General features: G+C 34.3%; 1 protein-coding gene across 4 annotated transcripts in view; it reads left to right on the top strand.

Moving 5' to 3' along the window:
• TTC29 (tetratricopeptide repeat domain 29) overlaps positions 1 to 19,273 on the top strand; it is a 250,825-nt gene that overhangs the window by 163,925 nt on the left and 67,627 nt on the right. For all 4 annotated transcript variants that reach the window (XM_045552089.1, XM_045552088.1, XM_045552090.1 and 1 more), the window contains 3 exons: positions 3,669 to 3,760; positions 11,188 to 11,311; positions 16,512 to 16,740. In XM_045552089.1, coding sequence (XP_045408045.1) covers positions 3,669 to 3,760; positions 11,188 to 11,311; positions 16,512 to 16,740 — 445 coding nt within the window. The remainder of the gene's footprint in view (positions 1 to 3,668; positions 3,761 to 11,187; positions 11,312 to 16,511; positions 16,741 to 19,273) is intronic.

The raw sequence follows: 19,273 nt of genomic DNA, 5'->3' as shown, positions 1-19,273 counted from the left end.
ACATGTAACTCTACAATTATCTTTAAAAATTTTTTAAACAAATGAACCAAGACAGTGTTTTCTTATAAGGGCTAGCTGGGCAAAGGAGTAGGGGAGACAGTTCCATCTAATTTGGAAAAGATAGGTCTGAAGTGGTAGTCATCATAGTGGTCTAAATTAAGTTCAATTATAGAAGTAGGGCCATAATGGCCATAGTTGACAGAATTTTTTCTGTTTTAATGTAATCTAAAATAAAGGGCATATAAGAGAAGAATTGCAGTGGGGTAAGAAATAGGAAAATAGAAGAAGGCAGGAAGGAGATCAATACCCTGTAGAGTTGTCCCTCTGCACTAGTAGGGGATTGGTCCCAGGACCACCCGTGGATCATCCGCAGGTACTCAAGTCCCACAACAATTGGCCCTGCAGAACCGGTTTATATTAACACAAGAAGTCAGCTCTCCCTACACACGGGTTTCCAGTCATGCAAATACTGCATTTTCAATCCACCTATAAGTGGATCTGCGCAGTTAAAACCTGTGCTGTTCAAAGGCCAACTGCAGTTCATTTCCTTCTGTTTAAGGTACCCTCAACTAGAAGCCTAAAGCATGAAAAGGAAAGAAAACAATTAAGTGCTCAATACTGTTAGACCTAATAACATCTTCCTATGTGCCCTCTTAAAGTTGCCAAAGTTCAGGCCCAAAATTTATTCCTATAAATTTTTAATTCTTAATCTTCTGAGAGGACCAAGCTTTGGTCTGAGAGGACCTTAATCTTCTGAGAGGACCATACTTTGCTACTTCTTGTCAGAGAGATAGATAGATAGTCTACTAATATTTTTGACAGTTGACAATCTTTGTCTTCAATCCAATGTTCCTCTAGGGAATTGCTGATTTTACAGCAAACAATTCTTTTAAAAATTTGTAGCATATCTCCAGCATTGTTTTTAGTACATTCGCATTGTTATGCTAAATGTTCTACTAGTTTTGTTTTTGGGTGACCCATAGCAATTATTTCATTTTAGGAACTTGGGTTTTATTTGTAAATGTTTTTTGAAATTATTGGAGCAATTGGATCAAGTGACCATGTAGCACTCAATATTTAGAAATATGACCTGACTTTTCCAACTTTAGTAATTGTATTGTCATGCACAGTTTGGTGTCCACTGAAATTTATGTAGTAGCATACTAAATCAATGTTTTCCTGTGACTTTGCACAAAGGTTGATTAAGTTCATTGCCCATAAACTTTAAAGATACATGTTTTCAATTCATAAAAATATTTTGCACCTGGGGGTTGTTTAGTCTTGCCTATCTTTGATTTGCAGTGATAGATTTTAACCATCCAGACCTTGAATTTCTTTCTAACATATTGCATACCACAGGGATAGTCAATAAAGTTCAGTGGATGCCTCAGGTACCCATACTGTATTTTTGTATTTGAAGTATTCTTTGTAAAAAAAAAAAGTTTCACTATTTGTCTAATGATTCAAGTTGATCAATATTTATTACTAATAATTTGTAGATTATACTTTACCTACTTTAAAAAGCAGGTTAGGTAGCTTATCATAAATCAGTATAAAACATCTTTGTCTTTTACAGAATTCATAATCTTATGCTATTTTTCCACTCATTTTTTTTAATTTTAATGAAGACCTTCCTACTTCCTTCATTTGAACTGTACAATTCACCATCTGCTGGCTTTTGCATTATAGTCAGTCTCCTTATGATTTCACCTCCTGTACCCTTCCCTCCTACTACAGCTTACATTCCTGAAGAGCAGAGCCTCTGTCTTTGACTTAGAGCAGCTCCTCCTGTAATTTCTAGGGCACCTACCCTGCTATCCATGGGCTAAAGAGTCACACCTCTCAGATAAAACTGGGCACCTCTGGATGTTACCATGTGCTTCAGGGCCCATGGTGGCCAGGGACATGGGATAATGGTGCAGCATAAGCACAGTATAAGCCTTGTCTCCAGTCATTGCCAATTCACACAGTTGTGTCAGTCCAAAGTCTGTACCACTGGACTATAAATGCCTTCAAGGTTGCAAGCATATTCTCATCTACATAAGATTTCCTGTGACCTAACATAGCACCTGGGACCCAGTAACAGTATTTGCTGAACAAACAAGTGAACTATTTGGGCACAAAAATTGAATAATATTTAATCTTTACTTTAATATTCTAGAATATCATATAAATATATATGGACCAAAAAAAGACACTAGAAAGTCTCTTCCTAAGCATCTTGATATTTGGATTCAAAAAAGTCTTTTACAAATTCACAACATTCAGAGGTTCTGCCCCTTAACTCAGAAAGGTCTATGTCAAGTCGTATCAGATTAAATCTAAGTGTTGTCCATTATGCAAGACAGAGTGAAAAGAATAGTCTCAGGTTTATTAAGGGCTCAAAAATAAGAATCAAGGTTAAAATAATGTATTATATATTTCAAAATTGCTAAAAGAATAAATTTTTAATATTCTCACCACAAAAAATGGTTAAGTTGGTGAAGTGATGCATATGTTATTATTTGTCAATTTAAAATAAATTAATTTTTTAAAGTACAAGAAAACAAGAAACAAAATTTTAAACTTGGCAGATTTATCAGGAATTAAAACCCTGGGTCAACATATATCCATAAGTTTTAACATGAGCATTGTGTCAAGCAGTTTCTTGCAAACCACATAAAACCCAAATTTTATGAGGTATCACAATAGCCTCATTGAAATTATTTCCCAAATATTAACTTTAGGAAGGAAAGCCAAAATATCGACCCTGCTTCTAATACTTAGACCTCTTATGCTTTCTAATTCAGGCAGTGGCACACAAGGTATACTTACATCCCTCTCATACGGAATCTCTCTCCCAAATGTCATCAAATGACTTTCACTAATTCTTTCTTAGAAAATGTGCAAAAAGGATTTCCATAGAAGTCTTTGGAGATTTCCTGTGTCTTCATGTGTGTAATAGGTTGGGTCAAGTAACAATGAAGGAAAAAGAAAGAATGGGGATTTGGGTTTATGTATTTTTCTCCTTCTGGCCATTGAAAGGGGGGGAAAAAAAGGAAAAGGGAAAATTATACCATACAGATGATGTCAGTATTAAATTAAATTAAGATCATATGTTTGGCTGTGGCAGCTATAATCTTTTGATTATTGAAGAGATTGTTGGTAATGAAGTACATTTGTAAGAAATATTTTAGTGTATACCATATACATGTATAAACTGTGAGATATGCATCTAATAAAATGATAGATTTAGAAATTGCCTAGCACCTAAATTCATGCTTTCCAAACAGCTATTTATAGAAAGAAAAGTGATGTTTAAGCTACCATAGTAGAATATTATAATCTATCTTATATTACCTTAGATAATAGTCCCATATTTTAAAATAATGTAAACCATTCAATTATTTATTCACACCTAAGTTAGATAAATTGGAAGATTTGGGGTTGTGCGAGAAAAGAATTATTTTTACAAAAGTAAGACCTCACTCTCATGGCTTAAAGAGATTGCCATGAAACAAGTTATCCTATGGATAAAAATAAACCAAACCGACATGAATTTTTAATAAACCAAAATTTTTTATAGAGACATTAAAATAACTATTAATTTTAATCTTCTCTGTTATGAAATGAAACATCAGTGTATCTGGCCACGCTGTATGTTCAATATGTATTTCTCTTCCTGATAGGTCCTTAACACCTACAGTAAAATCTCCACAGACCAGGATGATGATCTCAGCCTGGGGAGAGCCTATGAAGCAATAGCCAAGGTCCTGCAGAGGTAAGTTAGCACATCCTCATCTTGCTGTCACTGTGAATTCACTCAACTGTGAAAGACTTAAATTGTTTGAGGTCTGTCACTTTCTATTACTTGCCTGCTTAAATTTTAAGCAGTGCCCTTCTTAAGTGACCCTTTCATCGTAAGTTATTTTAGACCAATGTGGTAATTTAAAATATGCATCTAAACTCTTCTTTGTCTGTCCCTCCTTTGTATTATTTTCTTCTTGGTTTTCTGTAAGTTTAGTGATGACCTTGAATAAAAGAGAAAAAAATCAGGTCACATCTCACAGGTTAAGAAAGCAAAGAGCACAGAAATATGTAGTACGCTTCAGTAACTGTGGCTCACCATAACCTTTCCGGATCTCTTCTTGGAGGAAAGTTTCCATTTATGCATCAATCATGCTTTTTCCATTAAGACATCTCTCCTTCGAGCATATCTGGGTAAACAATTGAGTGCAAAACCAATATTCCCAATATTTCATTTGAAACAGAAAATTTTAAACATGTGAACAACTTCTGATACATATTTTTTTATGAAAGAGATTTGACTTGCCCTTCACTCATTGTATTGTGATCATTATATATTCCATTTAATCATTACTTTATATACTTAAGCATTATGAGCTAATCCAAGATAGAAAAACAACAAAAGTTATCAAAGTTAAGGCCTTGTGTTTTGGTATGTTGTCTTATATCCAAGATATAGCTTTTTACTAATAGTAGCAGTAGTGGTGTTGGTAGTAGTAGTAATAGATATAGATTGCATTAAGTTTTAATTTCTTCTCATTTGTGTTTCAGTTGTACACAGATACAAGGTGGTGTTTTACAAAGTAAAATTGTTATTTGAAAGGCATTGGAGACATTAAATACACAGTAAACTGAAATTGAAATCATCATTATATAAACACCATTGCTAATATAATGATAGTTTATAATACCAATACCAATGAAATGAAAGGTACCCTACAAAATACCACATAAAATCCAGTCATCACTGGATAAATGGTGTAGGAACACAGATATATTTATAAGGAGAGTATGGACATTTACTCAAGAAATATAGGGCCAGCCATGGGCAAGGCAAGCAACCTGTGAGTGTTGTGGTCTCTCCAAATAAAGATTGATAACTAGTCCATGGAAGACCAATCCAGCTATCCCTTAAAACGATTGCTTTCCAAATAACAACCTGGAAAAAGCAGGTGATTGAATATAAAGAAGAGATTGGTAAGAATTCAATTTAATGTCTATTTGGAACAAACCAACCTACTCTCTTTTTTCCAGTTCATTTCGATTAGTAAATTACTTGACTCTGCTGTTATTGCTGCCCCAAATGAGTAGAAAATGGTTGGATTCTTTGCCTTGAGTTGTAGTAGCAAACCTGGCCTAATCCTGCACAGTTATATAAATGCATCACATTTCTGTTGTGTCTCAACATAACTAAAGAAATAACCCCCCAGGTTTTATTTATTAAAAAAAAGTTATAAACTTTTACTGAGCATTTACTATGTGCAGGACAAGTATTGGAATGCCCCTTTGATTACTGATGGTCTTTATAATTATTTCTGAAACTCCTGGAGATATGAAGTTGTCTTCAAATAATTCTCACCTGTTCACCTTGTGTCTCATCTAGAATATTTTAGCCCCCACCCTAGGATTTGTATTCCTTGTCTATACAGTCAAAGCTAAGTGGAGGGTTGAATAGTTATGGGATAAATTTTGGCAATAACAGGCAATCTAACATTTTAATTTGGCTACTTAAGTATTTTATTTGGGGTTTAGAAGTGGGAAAGGATACATCTATATTTGATATATCATGAAGTTGAGTTTGTTTTGGGTAGGAATGGGGACAATTCTGTCCCACCATTCTCTATAGGCTAGCAACTTGCCTTAGGGCAAACATTCAATGGAACAAAAGGATTTATTCCCATTGCGCTTTTATACCAAATGAAATTAATTCCACTTATAAGAATTTCCACCTATTAAAGTACAATAAAGCTATTCATTTGTATGGTAGACATGGATTCTTATTTTTATAATGTTATACAATGCACAAGAGAGTACAGGAGATACTGTTTCTGAATCATAGGGACAAAGTGTTCCAAGGCCACAGCAAGCTTTCCAATCCAAATCTGCCATTTTGCAGCACTGTTGGTGGTGACCGAGGAGTGCTCAGGGGAGTGTAAGCCTCAGCATATTCTTTCAACAGCTGTGCAAAATAATCCGAGTATAACCTCTTAACAGGCAGATGTTTCAAAACCTAAAATTCTATCCAGGTAGACAAAAGCACTCTGGATATCTGAGAAGCCTTATTAAATCCAGTCCACAAATAGTATAAATGCTTTGATATAAATTTTGTGGTGATTTTTAGAGAATTTTGCTTGAAGGGCTTAATATTCTTCAATAAACATGCATGTGTGCACTCACACACAAACACACATATACATGTATCATCCCTTTCATAGTCCTAAACTGTCCTTTTCAGGTTAGCAGCAACATGCAGGAAATGGAGCACGGCCCAAACAGAGGAAATCATGGTGGTGGCAGCTGAGAAATAAATCAAGTTGCATATGAAGCTTAGCATCATCTCTAAATCTCTTTTTCCCAACCTGTGCAATTGCACAAGTTTCACTAATGGTAGCCCTATCTCTATAAACATATTTTATCTCTTAAAAGGAAATGGAAGAGGATAGCCATGTCTGGGATAAGTGTGTGTCTACAGCCGTCAGCTGAGCATGCATGAAAGGTGAATAAGCTCTAAGGCTGGAAGCTTCTAAAATGATTATAAGAATTTATACCAAGCCCTCAATTGAAAAACACACCACATTCCCTCAAGACTGAGAATTTGGTAACACAGAGTTGCCCATTTAATGATGCTAGACCCAGACCTAGTGTTAGAGTTACAGAAGAAGCTTTTAATAGTGAACAGGTTTTGTTATTTTTACTATTGGTCTGAATAATATTAATTCCACAAGAGTTTAAGCAGCATAACAGAAAATAAGCATTTATAATGTTATTTTCCCCCTACTTCAAATACTAGTGAAGAAAAGAGTTGCTATTCTAAAATGATAACAATTGCCTTATGACACCACTATAAAAGCCAGAATTATGCTCCATAAAACAAAAAGAAAGTGAATTGAAAAATTACCAACTAAATATCATTATTATATAGATAGACAGTTTGAGTAAATAAGGAAAGGAAAAACTCCTCAGTTTTCTTTGTGGTAGATACATATTTTTTGTGCCTCCTTTACTGAAGAAACCCATTTACTGAAATGCCACAATTTTCAAACATAATCAGGCCGTTTAAAAGAATCTAGAGGAAAAAGCTCACAAAAATGTGTTCAAGATACATTGGTCACAAGTAGCCCACCTCTGGGTTTATTCCACACCAATTGTAAATTTTCTTGCAAACACGAGTTAAATTATTTCCTAGAAAACTCTGCACAGTGGAGATCTTTAAATCAATCAGTAAAAAGTTTCAAGTGTGAAAATTACCTTTCTGGTATAGCTGAAAATTAATTTCTTCTTGCTTGAGAGAAATGACACGCCCTAGTAATTTTCATATATTCTTTAAAATGGAACATCCAGGCTTTGATGCGAAATTTCCTAAAAATGACCCCAAAATACATCAAAACATTTCTATTAATTCATGAAATTAAGAATAGCTTTTTACATTTTCTCCTATCACTGATCCCATTTGCCTTATTACTTTCATCTGTGGCCCACAAACTTGGTGGCACAATCAACAAACCCCTTAGTGGCTGTTTCATCTCTGCTCTATTTGATTTCTTCTCTCTGAGTAAATGATTAAGTTTTCATGCATTGGTTCAACCAAAATCTATGTTCACTCAACCACATCCTTTATTGATTACTTCTACTGCAAACAGTAGGCCAAGTGTGATATACATAATTGGACAGTTGTCAGGGGACGTGGGTGTTAACAGTCCTGTTTTCCCAGTTGGAAACTGGAATCACCTTGATACACAAATATTCTGCACTGTTTCATTCTCATTCTTTGGACCGAGGAGTCCTGTTCCTCAGAATATATGTTTTTAACTCTCTAAGGTCTGGTTGAATGAATTTAATGATTATACCATATAATATGCTGTTCAAGTTGCACCTGTGCACTGCATATAGAAAACTGGAATTAATATTTGTCTAACATTTTAACCTTGTCCTTTAACTTATACAAATAATCTGTAGCTTTCTGTAAGAAAATATTTGATTTTTTCCTCTTCCAAAGAAAGAATAGCTTCTAAATATATTCTTAACTTTTAAATTTGAAAACCCTTTAACCAACATGTAATATTAGTATTTCAGATGCTGTATTAACAACTTTGCTGGCTATAGAACTGTATGCTCATTGAGGGAAACATGTAATTTATAACAGAAAGACTTTTTCTCTAGCATTCTTTGTTAGAGCAAGTTCCAGATAATTTTGGATGTTTTGGAGATCTTTTACTCCTTTGGGAGAAAAATAACTTAAATTACCCAGCAATAGCTTTATTTATACTATTTTGTCTTTTTTGTTCTCTAAACTTATTATTTTATTTATTTGTGTGTACTTTGATTTAATGATACTTAGCAGGCCAAACCTAATCAGAAATGTACTTTCATAGAAAATGTATCAGCTTTTAGGAACATGAACATAAATAAACCTCAGTGAATCTGTTTTAGCTAAATAATAATAATATCAATAATTTTCCCTAAGATTTTTAAGTGATGTGCAAAGAAATATCCACTTTTTTCCTTTCTCATCAATTTTTTTCTAGGAAAGAGCTCAGAAAATTAACAGCAATCTGATAAAACATTGCTAGCCATAAAAATCCACAAGTTTGCTCAAAATTCTAAATATATTTTTGTTGATATTTTATGCTCCTGAGCTCTCGTGATACCTTTTGTCTCACAAAACAGATATTTAAATTAAAATAATTAACAAATCTCTCATTATATTTTACTCTATGCCTGTATTTGAAAAATTCCTAAACAATTCATAATTTTTCTAGAGAATTAAGCTATGTATGCTTAATTGTGGAGTAATTAGTCGTATTAGTCATAATTTTGGTATGAAAAATGAGGACAGAATCATAAAAAGCAGTATTCGCAGCTTCAAGAATGTAAAATTCCATGCTATTTTTGATAGGTAGAGTATTCTTTTAGCAATAAGGAAGGAAAAAAGAATGTATTTGGTAGTACCTGATACTCAAGTAAACAAAAAATGTTTTTTGATCCTAGCCCCTAGGAAATAGACATCATGCTTTTATGTATCTGGCTGTTTTGCAGAGAATACATTCAAATTATAGTATTTAATTCATTGCATGATGAAAGGTTTTCAAAAAAGTGCTTAGCTAAATTGAATTTTCTTCTCAGCTTATGGTAGATAAGATCTAGTAGAGAGCTGTGAATGTGATAATCATTTATTTCTCTGAGCAATAACAATAGCACTAGTGCCATTTATTGAATGCCTACTATGTGCTGGGCTATACATTTACACAATGTTTCATCTCACAGCGATTTGTGGCAATTGTAAGAATGAGGAAACTGAAGTTTTCTTCAGTTTCATAACTTTAATATGATCAAAGTTATTCATCTAAGAGGCTGAGCTGGGATTCAAGCCTAGATCTTTTAATATCCGCCACAACACATTGTGACTTTCCACTTATCCAGCTTATTTTTTACAAGCATACCACAGTTTACCTATGAAAATGAATGTTATCTAGATCTTGGGAGGTTATGTGAGGAGATAATCCTAATCCTCCCAATACCTGTTTAAAATAAACTGCTTTGAAAATGCTTTCTGAGCTTGCAATGGATTCTTTTGAATAGCACCAATAGCTGTGCATCCTTGTTTGAGAGGAGGAAGGAACATGGACTAGGGCATGTGGGCTGTGAATCAGTAGGCACACTCCACATTCAATACAGCTCAAAGATGTCACCCACAGTACATACTAGAATTTTTCAGATGTATATAAGGTCTTTGAGATCACCATTTCATTCACTACATTTGGCTCAAAATTCCTTTTGGCTGCCTTGTAAGACCAAATTTACCCCACAAACACTAGACTTGCTCTTATGAAGAGAGTCAAATGAATGTGCTCCAAGTTTCAAAGCACTATATATAATTCATAGTACCTAACCCAGTTAATCCCATGTAGGAATTTACGCATTTATCTCTCGAAGTTGACAGTGAAACTCTTCAAGGACAGGAACCATATTACCCAACAACTAGCATATTTTAGGGCATTTGCTGGACTCACAAAGTTCCTTGGTGTTACTGAAACATCCAGGAGTCGGGAGTTTACAGTCATGGACTCCAAACATCCATGTGAATGAGGTTCACACAATTTACCTGGATGCTTAACTTTCATGTATATAGCATACGTGTTTCCCTTCTCAAATTTCAATTGGTCCTCCATTCAAAAAGATAAATATCCAGTATATGGCAAGCACTCTGCTGGAAATTTTCTGTCTTTCTGAGCATTTTGCAAGAATATGTAACATGTGTATGTGACTTTAGTGACACTTAGCTTTCACTGCTGAGGCATGCTTGCAAGAATAAACTAGAAGTCACCTTTTATAAACTTTTTAATTTTTTAAAAAATAACAGCTTTATTGAGGCATAATTGACATGCCGTACAATTCAACCTCTTAAAGTCTATGGTTCAGTGGTTTTTAGTATATCCACAGAGTTGTGCAACCATCAGCATTATCTAATTTTGATGAACCTGAAAAGAAACTCTGTACCCATTGTCATTCATTCTTCATTCCCCACACTCCTGAGCTTCTAGCAACCACTAACCCACATTCTGACTCATGAATTTGACTATTCTGCACATATCATGTAAATGGAATTATATAATATGCGATCTTTTGTGTTTGACTTCTTTCACTTAGCATGTTTTCAAGTTTCCTCCATGTTGTAACATGTATCACTACTTCAATCCTTTATAAGACTGAATAATATCCCATTGTGTGAATACCCACATTTGGTTTGCCCATTCATCAACTGATAGACTTTAGGTTTCCATTCCTTGTCTATTATGAATAATGCTGCTATAAACATTTGGGTATGAGTTTTTGTGTTGACATATGTCTTTGTTTCTCTTGGGTATATATTTTGGAGTGAAATTTCTAGGTCATATGGGAGCTTTATGTTAAGTTTTTGAGGAGCTGCCAAAATTGTTTTCCAGAGCAGTTGCATCATTTTACAGTTCCATCAGCAATGTGTGAAAGTTTAAAAGTTTCAGTTTTAACTCACTGTATACTTCGACAAAAACAAGCCATATATTTATTAATTTGGTATTTGTATTTTAAATCTCATTGTCCTGATAACCATATTGCGTTTTCTACACCAAAGGCACAAAATACCTTTTCTTCACTGTGACATTAAGTGAGATGATTCTCCAATGATTTCCTATTTTATTCCAGCCAAGGAGAGATGACAGAAGCAATTAACTATTTGGAAAAATTTGTGAAACTTGCAAGAAACAATTTTCAAAGCCTAGATACTGTGAGAGCAAGTACAATGCTTGGAGACATCTACAATGAAAAAGTGAGTATGTATGAGTCTTGTTTATGGAGAAATTTGCAGTGTTTAGGGAGAAATTTGTAAGTTTAAAAGTCTATTCTCATGTGATCCTTGCCTTCTCACAATACGCTATGCAGAGTGGCCTGGGACTATGGGACATACTGAACACACAAGTCAAGGACTGGGAGCAGAAAAGCCTCTTTCTCTTCCTCTTCTTCCAGCACCTTAGTGCCATCTGGGGCACAGTCCTCGCAAGCTGCTAACCCTGATTCATATATTCACTTAGAAGCCAAGGACAATGAGGCTTCTAAGTGAGGCTTCTAAGTGACTTTGGATTTGAGGAGCAATTAAAATATTTCAATTCACAGGAAGTTCATTATAACTGTTGGCTCCTGTCTGCTTACACAGACATTCATCTCTCTTGCTCCAAATTCTTGTTTTATTAATCCAGCTGTGACGTTCCCCCCACGCAGGTCCCTTAGGAGAAGTGACAATCCCAAGAATAATTTTGAAGGAAATTTGGAATAGAAGGTTAGCAATAGTTTGATTATATAAAAGACAAAAGTAGGGGGGGGAGTCCAAAATAAAATTATCTCATTCAAGAAGCCATTATTAGTAAAATGGACTTCTACTAGTCTTAATGGACTTCTGTCATACTTTCTCCTGTTTTACCTTTTTATTACAGATTTTCCTTTAGAAATGGTATGGAAGAGGCTTGTTTCTCTAGTTATAATCGCTATAATTGCTGTTTTGATCATAAATAAGATCCATCATTTTTTAAGGATAATTATGTTCTCAAACTGTATTTTTGTACTTTATCTTTGGCCATGAGAGGGTGTGTATGTAATGATTAAAAACACTGACTTTGAAACCAGACTGCTTGGGTTAAAAACCCACCTCTTTCACTTGTAAGATATACGGCCTGAGACAAGTTACTTGAACTTCTAGGTGCCTCAGAAGGTTGCTGTGAGTATTGAATTAATATATGAAAAGGCACTTAGAGTCATGCTTTATAGCAGGAGAAGGAAGTGCTATCTTTATGAGTATTAGCTTTTGTTATTCTCTACACCCTTAGTGGTAGCAAACAATTTTCCTTTTCCAGATCCTTAGGGAGTTTAACTTAACCCCAAGCCTCCAAGATTCTAGGTAGCAGGGGCATTCAAATCCATACTCTTAACCACTACAGGATTCTATTATTTTCTATAAAATTAACTTTATTTCAGAATCATTTAGGATTTTTAAGGAAATAGAGTTTGGAACTAATTAGAATGAATGAAATTAGTATTTCTGTAGTTCCTGCCATCGGGAAAGTGCTTTCAAACAAGATATCTCATTTCTTTTCTCTTATACCTCCTCTCTCGCTCCCCCTGGTTCATTTGCCTCCCTTCTCTCCTGTGACTTAAAATCTTAAAAGTCACCTTTTCTCTGGACTCCTTCACCCTCCTCTTCCCCCTTCCTTACCCACCTCACTCCCTCCACCTCTCCCTCCCTCTTCCTGGTCTCTGGGCCTTGCTCTCTTAGGTCGCTCAGGCAGGTCCTGTTCTCCCTCTCCCTTGGCCTCTCTCACTTTGCTTTCCCTCTTTCTTTGTGTCCCGGGCTTTGCTCAGGTTTTCCTGTCTGTTGTGTGTGTCCTCTGCTGCCTCCTGGCCCCTGGCCTATTTCTTTGCCTTTATTCACTCACTCTTCTCTGATTGATCTTGTATTAGCTTTTGTTTACTTTTCAGGATACAGAGGTGGAAAAAAAGGCAAAACTTATCATACCCTTATGAGGCTTACAGTCAAGGCTTACAGTCTATTTTCAAGAAATATTATAAGAGCAAAATTATAATAATTGGAAAAATATTGAGATTACTGATTTCTGTAATTATTATAATGTTATCATAATTAAAATTAGCACATCTTAAAAATATCCTTTCTCCTGTTAGTTTACCTTTTACTATATATTTATGGAAGATGGGCCACCCATTCTACCCTATGGATATGATCTTTTGATGAACTGCTAATTGAAAATATAAAATTAATGTAAAGTGGTCAAATGAGAATGTTTTAGACCCTTTATAAGACTTCTCATTCCTTAATAAGATCAGAGAATAATCATATAGTTAGAATGGTGGTTCAAACACTAAAATTGTAGGAAAAATGGGTAGGAAATGATTTATCTTCAGCACTGAGAAAATGTCCGTTTATTTTGAGCTTGCTCATTGGATAGAGTGACATTTTAGACACTAAGAATCAACTTAATGCATGAAAATTCTGTTATAATGTAATAATTCAATCTTTGTTTCATGGTCTATGATGTCATCAAGATCCTGTCCTGGAATTGTCCACTAATTGCTTATCGGGGATATTTATAACATTAGATGAAGTCTCCTCTTCCCATCAGATGCGTTTATGAAGGGCATATTCTCAAACTCTTATGTAACACTGCCAGGACTAATTCCTGGAATCTTCCCAATTTTGTAATAGAAAAGGGATTACCTGATAACAGAAATGAACTGTGGAAGGTTATACTGAACTTTTGGAGAAGATGTTTAGATATTCAATTCTTTAAGAATTAAAAATCTGCAAACAATACACATAATAGTGAAATCCCATTCTAAAACGGTATGTATAAAAATGTTTGCATCTGAGGAGAATTAATGTGTATTTCCTTAGTAGTGTTTTAAACTAGAGAAACGTAGGTTGATATCAGTTTTATGGCAGTTGTGTGTGTGTGTCTAAAGATGGAATACTAGGCACAATTTGAGGGAAGAATAATTACCTAGTTATAATGCTTCTATTTTAGGGGGAATCAAAAGTACTTGTTAAATAAGATCTAATCAAAGTTTTAGGCATACCACTATTTCCACTAATAGCAAGCTCACCAACTGGACTGTAAGCTCCATTCCTGCTGGATCTCCACAACCTGGCATTTGGCCTGGCTTCTAGAGGTTGCCTAACGAATGAATTGATGAATGAATTAGTTAATTTTAATGTAATAATGTCTTTAAACATAACTTTGGAAATCCAAATATATGCCCATTTATTTATAGTCCCTAATTATATATATTTATCCAAATATATATCCGTTTATTTATAGTCCCTAATTTTCCTAAATAAGACTCTCACCTAAATAAATAAATAGCTTAAATCTCAGAAATATAACTAGCACAATAATTAGATATTTATACTTCTCTGTTTCTTAAAAAACTGGCAGTGTGTGGCCTAATCATATATTTTGCCCTGCATCTTTGATGGCTGCCAAGACCATCTATAATTCTAACTAGTTTTATTTTCATCATCTTCTGTATTTGTATTGTTTCTCAATCACAGTTTACTTAATTGGCATACAAATATTTTTGATACAGTTTTGTTTTCTAATTAATCTTTTTCTCGTATAAATTCTGTTTTATACTTTGAGATAAGAGAAAGAATTGTTCACCCCAACAAACAAAAATTATTGTTGATCTAATAGAGAGAGACTCTGTTTAAATGAATAAATTTTAGTTGGAATGAATCACTTGAATAAACAGTTCTCCTAAATTGTCCTTGTGGGCATATAACACAGTGGTACATGTGCTGCTCATGTATGTAACATAACCGTCACACAAGCCCTCTTTTTCCCCCTCTTCACCTTGCCAGCAACTTCCTTATTCAGTCTGACCACTCTTGGAACTTCATGATTATATGAGGGTTCATGGAGATGAGAATGCATTTTATTTGTACTGGTGTATGCTATAAAGCTGATCCTGTGGTGCTTTTATGTCCATTTCCTTCATAAAATGTCATGAGAAGGTGACTTGAAAACTCATATAGTAAAACATTCTGTCTTGTAATGGTTTCTTTTCAAAAGAGCACAGCATGCATGTTTTTGTTTGTGTTTGGGGGTGGGGAGAATGGAGGTAAGTAGAGGGGAGTGGGTGGTGGAGCCCAGAGGGTTATGTCAGTGAATAGAGGAAATTGTGCTCCCTAGCGCCTTTACAGATATAGGCCAATCCTAGAAGTAATACCCCCCCTCTAGGGAAGAATTTTTAGTGAGGATTTTTAGAAAATTTGGGAGTAGCAGAAGATAGTCTCTTCTCTGAGACTCAATTTCATTATCTGTTAAATAAGGATGATATTTTCTTCATAGGCATATATGTGAAGGTTAATGACATGATACATACGAAGTATTTAGCACTGGTCCTAAAGCTTCATAAGAGCTAGGTAAACACTATTTATCTGTGGGCATTAGCTTTTAGGAGAGATGAGGGTGATAAAAAAATTGAAATTTTGCAATTTGAAATGTTGCAAAGGACTTATTGAAAAGATAGATATTGAAATGATCATTTGATTTGTGCTAATGCTCTCAAGATAATATGTTTTAGAAATTTTGAGTACCTCAACATTCTCAGTTCAGAAGAATGGCATGCACACGATTGAGTTAGATACATAAAATGAACAATATTTGATAGCACAACAAAGTGACTCTAATCAACAATAAGTTAGGGTATGCTTGAAAATAACCAAAACAGTAGAATTGGAATGTCAGGATGTTCCTAACACAAAAAAATAATAAATGCTTGAGGTGATGGATACCCCAGTTACTGTGATTTGATTAATACTTAGTGTATGCCTGTATGAAAACATCACATGTACCCTATATATGTATATGTACCCATAATAATTAAAAATTTTTTTAAAAGAGTGGCATGTGTACATGGGAAAACAAGAACGGTAACTGAATTCGCAGATAGACACATTTATTTTCGCTGGCTACTGATTAAAGGAGTTGGCTGAAAATGACCATTTGCTGTGACTAAAAACAAAAGATAGTTAAATATACTTCATTACGTAAATCCAACTCTATGAGTAATAAAATTCTATCCAAATCAATGTGAATTGGTTCCCTCATTCCCAAACTTCTTTTTGCTACCATGTATTAGGTCGAACCATATGAAACTGCCAATATTTGACCACTTTTTATCCACAAGAACTTAAGTTTCATACAGTTTAATCAAATAGATACAATTTCCAACTAAATTAATTTCAAGATAATGAATGGTGAGTGATCACAACTCTTTAAAAAAAGGATCCTCTTCTAATAGAGAGCCTGCTTGCCATCCCTTTCTTCTTGAAGATGAACTGCTACAACTGTTGAAAGATCAGTGTGGCACATGCCAGGGTCAAGTGGGCAAATATGTGAAATGGTGAAATAAAAATTAAGAAAAAAAATTATTTTTCTTGTTTTTACTTACCTTTTTAGGGAAACTACAACAAAGCTTCTGAATACTTTCAGCAAGCTTTTGACACAACAGTTGAGATCATGAACATGCCTCTTATGGAGGAAACAAAAGTTCATTACGGAATAGCAAAAGCCCATCAGATGATGCTGACGATGAAAAATTACATAGAATCTTCAGATCTTACCAGCCTTGGCTACCTGCTGTCATGGAAGGAGACCAGAAGCGGCATTGAACCTCATCCAGTTATGGGTAAGGCATTGGTTTTTGAAAACATTTTAGTTGTTGTGTCATTCTTCATGGTTAAGTCATTTTCATTGGAAAGGTTTATTCAACACTGGTGATTTTAATTTGATTGATAAGTTTAATTTTATTGATTCCTTAGTACATGAAATTTTCATATACTTTTGTGCTATATTATACCTTTGATATTTAAGAGAAGTATAAAATAGGGGTAATGGTTTGTGGTAGTTGATAAATCACCATTCTTATGCCAGGTTTTTTTTTTTCAGTTATCTTAAATACTCGACAATATGTATTGATCAGTTGTAAGAAATGTGAAGTAAGCTTATGCTTTTTTAAAATGCTCAGCATCATACCTTACTGACAAAAGCAACTGTTGATGGATGCCAGTTTGTTTTACACAGTTACTTTACTGATGGTAGTAAATTTTCCTATTCTCTTTGATCAATTTGAGTTTGAATATGAATTTTTAAAATATTTGATAATAATTTTTCTGCATTCTAATTTTTCCCTACATGCTTTTTCTTGTGAAGAATTAGAGTGAAAATAGTTAATTAAAAACAACTAGAAGGGATATATGGGTAAATTTTGTGTGTCAACTTGACTAGTCTCTAGTCCCCAGTTAAGAACTTTAAAATGCGATATTTTAAAATGAAACAAAACAAACAAAAATATAGGACTGTCTATGCCAGACCTTTGGGTTTGCTGTATTATTTATTTGCAAATCAAACTTCTTAAAGTAAAATATTTTGAATATTTTTGATATTTTGGCATAACTGTATGGAATCATAAGGCAAACCTTTTGTAATCTGAAGAAGCATCTCGTATTTAGTTTGGAACTCTTTTGTTTCCCCCTTGGGTCATTTAGATGAAAAAACCAGTATGTTTTGGTATTTATTTCCCCCATAGAATAAATAATAAATAATAGTAAATTAGGCACAAAGGAATTTTATTGACTCTTTTAGGCCAGTAGAATACCGTTCACAATTCTCTGTCCTCTAGTTATTAAATAAGGAAGGGTCTTGTTCCAAATACATGCACAGTAAGAGGAAATAAGATGAAATCTTCCAAACAGACAGATTGTTGAATTTCAGTGTGCTCAAGTGCCCCCCAAAAATATTTATAGTCAATTATTAACTAACCACTTTTAGGTAATATTTTGCTTACTTCAGAATGCTGTCGTGCCATCATATATTTGGTATCTGTAGTTTGAGCTATGTATCCTTTAGGCTCTCACGTTTTCTGCCCAGAATAGCAGGAGATAAAGCAGAGGAAATGATTCATATTACATTACTCATTCTGATAAAAGTTTGGTAGAGGATAAGTTGAGCTACTCACCTTTTCAGATTTGTCTTGGATTAAACACTAACAATCACAATGGTAATTATGAAAAAATACCTGTGAAGAAACTATCTTCTGATCAGATCCATGTATGTTTGAGGCACTCCTGGTTTTGGCTGTTTAAAATTCTCTTTTGCTTTTCTTTACTCTATAAAGCTATTTTTCTAAACTTTTTATGTTTTCTTTTTCTATTTTTGTAAGGTCATTTTTTGCTCCAAAGGCTTAGACACGGAGCAAAAAATGCATTTCAAAGTATTAATCAGACATTAAAAACTCAACTATTTGTTGGTGGAGGGGGAAGATTAAATTCTTCATAATGTTATTAAAAAACTTTCTTACTGATTTATTTCATCAGATTAGAAATCTATGCATGAATGAGCTACAACATAAGAAGCTAATTCTCATACTATTGGCATGTTTAACACTTTTAGGGGTAGTCACTTTATTTGGAAATAAAACATGTAGGACATTATGAAACACATTTGCTTGTTTGCACAGACATATTTTTAGTTCAAAATACACTAAAATCTGCTTTCAAATGCTTCAAAAATATTTCTTAAACCATAACTCTCATTGTATCTCTGCTCTGCTTAAAAATCTTCATTGACTCCCCACTGCTTCCTAGTTAAGTATAAGCTTCTCCACTTTTTTGGCTACTTCCCTCCCCACTTTCCCCCCCACCCACACATACAACATACCTTATTACTTTATTCCAGCTCCGGTCCCATCCAAGGAAATCTTGCTCATCTTGCTAGGTCCTTCTCATGTGCTGAAAACTTTCCTGCTTTCCCCCACTTGAGTGTGGTCTCTTCTCTCTGTTCCCACATTGGATGTCATTCATTTCCCTGTAAGCACTTGTCATTTGGCATGTTCTACATCCTACCATGGCCATTTCTGTAATAGCCTTAAATGCCCAATTAAGAGTATGGATTTCTTAAAAACAGATCCTGATTCTTAGTATTACCTATGAAAGAAGACACAATGTTTGACATCTACTAGGTACCAAGCAAATATTTGTTGAATTAAGTAGAATTCAAAATGAGTATGTATGTATGCCCTGATCACAAACTAGTTTACACCACTTTTTTTAAAAACAAAATTCATAGTTTCCCCATCTTCTTGGAAAACCTGTGATCCAACACTGCATTTTGATTACCATCCAATTATCACATGAAATGAAGGCTGATAGTCACCAAACATG

The sequence above is a fragment of the Lemur catta genome, chromosome 5 (assembly GCF_020740605.2).
Source record: "Lemur catta isolate mLemCat1 chromosome 5, mLemCat1.pri, whole genome shotgun sequence".
Lineage (NCBI taxonomy): Eukaryota > Metazoa > Chordata > Mammalia > Primates > Lemuridae > Lemur > Lemur catta.
This window is presented reverse-complemented; position numbering and strand designations above follow the sequence as displayed.